Source organism: Buceros rhinoceros, unplaced genomic scaffold (genome assembly GCF_000710305.1).
Source record: "Buceros rhinoceros silvestris isolate BGI_N320 unplaced genomic scaffold, ASM71030v1 scaffold36991, whole genome shotgun sequence".
NCBI lineage: Eukaryota > Metazoa > Chordata > Aves > Bucerotiformes > Bucerotidae > Buceros > Buceros rhinoceros.
In genome coordinates, this window is record NW_010395495.1 from 490 (window position 1) to 3,119 (window position 2,630).

Consider the following 2,630-nt stretch of genomic DNA (forward strand, 5'->3'; position numbering starts at 1 on the left):
AACGGCGGTGACCTGGCACCGGAGCCAAGCGCAGCACAGCGAGACCTTCACCTTCACGAGCAGGGACACAACTAGTGCGTGCTGCTGCGCCTAAGGAAGAACCAGGGGACGCGAAGAACCAGGGGACGCCCCCCGCTGAGGGACAATAACGCAGCTCAGACAGCGCATCTAGAAAAGTTGAACATTTTATTGTCATTTATGAGTACACCATGTGTGATTTTAGAAACAGACTCTGCAAAGCACGGGAGCAGGTGCCGCCCTGCTCTGAACCCTACGGTCCTCTGGGTCTCACCCCCCTTTCCCCGCAGCAGATCAAGGGTGGGCTTTGCTGCCACGAGTTCTCCCCGGGGATGCAGGATGAGCCATCAAAGCCACCACTTACAACAGGGGGCCCGGGGTGTTCCTGTCCGTTGTGCCCAGAGCGGAGCTCACCTCTGAACGTTCCCAGTTAAGAAGATTTTCCAGTGCACCCCCAGCTGGTATTTCGATTACAGTGTCTAGAAGCTAACGGGTACTCTGCGAATACTGGTGCTCATAAGCGGGTTACGTCCACACGCCCCGGAGAGGCCTCTGCGAACACTCCAGGTTAAAGTGAGCAGTCAACAGTTGCCAAAAATCTGTACATATGTTCAGTCCCCACCCAACGGAACACGGGGGTCGCCGTGGCTGATGTTCGAGCTCCAGGGGTGACCATGGTGCCAGTCCCAGTGTTCCACGGGTTCCCCCAGCCCCCTGTCTACACCTCGTACTCGCCCTCTGAATATACAGCCGTACTTACAGGAAATATTAAACACTGCACAGCGCCCTAAGCAAGTCCCAGGTCTGGCCTGCAACCAACCGTAGAAAATAAGGGACAAAATAGTTTAAAATTGGTCCTTGATGAGGATTACTGATTTTTATACAGCTTGGAAGCACTAAATTTAAAGACACACATTTATTATTAGCCAGCACAGATTACTCTGCAGCTTTTTTTCCTTTTTTTTGTGTTTAAGAGTGTGACGGTATCATGCATGAAAAGCGAGCTGCTGCCCCCGAGGTCAGAGGCGGAGTTCAGACTAGGCGCTTCCTCCTCCTTCCGTCTGTCAGGAGTTCCTAAGACTGGAAGCAGCCGCTAGCAAAACGATATGAAGTTCACCCATGAAGCTGTGACCCATCTGGAAAGTCATGGAGTACTTTGGACCTTTAGCGTAAGGAAGGTTCAATGAACACTGCAAAGGGTTTTTACATTCTTCGATTTCATTTACACCTTAAGGAAGAAAATTCTGTGTTTAACTCGCTAAGTAATGAATCTCATCTGGAGACTGCAGGACATCCAGTCTCACTGCCCCCTCACCCCAACAATGATTCGTGGAATATTGCATCAGCCCGAGACAAGACAGGACTAAAAGCTCGTTTTCAGAGAGCACGGGGATCCAATTAGTGAAAAGAAGCCCCCAGAAACACACACAGAGACTCCTGAACATGGGCTTTACCACAACAGAGGTGACCCAGCTGCAGGCCTTGGAACTCGGCTTTTAAGGGTATGAAGCCCTATTTGTTCAGAGACCATGGGGAGAAACTCCGCTATTAACGCTCCGGCACCTGGGTTTTGACACACAAGCGGCACCAGAGCTCTCTCCTGTCACACCAGAGACCAACAGTTCAGCTGGAACAGCCCAGGTGGACTGTGAGCCTACGCAGCCCTGAAACATCCCAGGCACCAAAGAGCTGGCGGTCACCTCGGCGTCACTTTGGCGGGAGCGGAGCCCCCACCCCTGATGCAATATTCCAGTGACCATTGCAAGTACGACTCGTCAGGTCTCGCCTGACATCTACCACCACCAAAGGACGCGATTTTCCTCCTGCCGCTGCCAAGGAAGGACATTGAAAGACCGCTGTTTGGTGTGGAAAGCGGGTCAGTAGAGACTCCAAGGGTGGCTTGAGGAATCCTCGCTACCAAGCCGCTTTCCACACACACAAATTCAGTCCATCTTCTCCTTCTGGACCAGCTTGGGCGCATCGACAAAATCCTTGCCGTTGTAGAGGATGATGGCGAAAGTTCCAAAGCTGGCACTTCCCCAGAAAAGCACATAGGCCAGTGTCTCAGTCCACGTGTCACCTGCGAGGAGCCAGCCAGACAGTTTAGATCGTTGTCTCCAGTTACCAGAGAGACTTTTTCAGTACAAAAGCAAAACGCTTCAAGCCCTCCCGCAGAGAGGTGCTGTCAGATGAAGTCAGAAGGCTCCCATGGATACAGGGTCTTACCTAGGCCAACACTGTTTGCCCCGCAGCTCTTCAACCACTGACAGAGCTGCAGAAGGCAGAGTCCAGAACTCTGCTGGCACCAACTCGAGGCAAAAGCAGAAGGCAAAACCCTTCACAGCTCCCAAGGCAGGTTTAGATTAGGGGCACATCCAGCGGAAGGGGCTTATGCCTATACCTGGCTGTCCTCAGCTGTCCCTGTGCCCCGACCTGGGTGGGTGTTCTTCCGGGGACTCAGCCAGCCCATGGTGAAGACACATCTGCTTTCAACTAAATTTGGGGCAACTACCTGCCCCTTAAGTGACTTCTCCATTAGTTACAACACCATTTTTCCACATTAATGATCTATTGTGAACCCTCAGTCTCCAGAACAATGGGCAAACATTTCA

At 52.1% G+C, this 2,630-nt stretch overlaps 1 protein-coding gene across 1 annotated transcript in view; it reads right to left on the reverse strand.

The window, feature by feature from the left end:
- Positions 1–1,868: 1,868 nt before the first annotated feature.
- Positions 1,869–2,630, reverse strand: part of SACM1L (SAC1 suppressor of actin mutations 1-like (yeast)) — a gene marked incomplete at its 5' end in the record, with an annotated part of 15,366 nt that continues 14,604 nt past the window's right edge. Inside the window, one exon of the mRNA XM_010145565.1 lies at positions 1,869–2,098. Coding sequence (XP_010143867.1) covers positions 1,962–2,098 — 137 coding nt within the window. The remainder of the gene's footprint in view (positions 2,099–2,630) is intronic.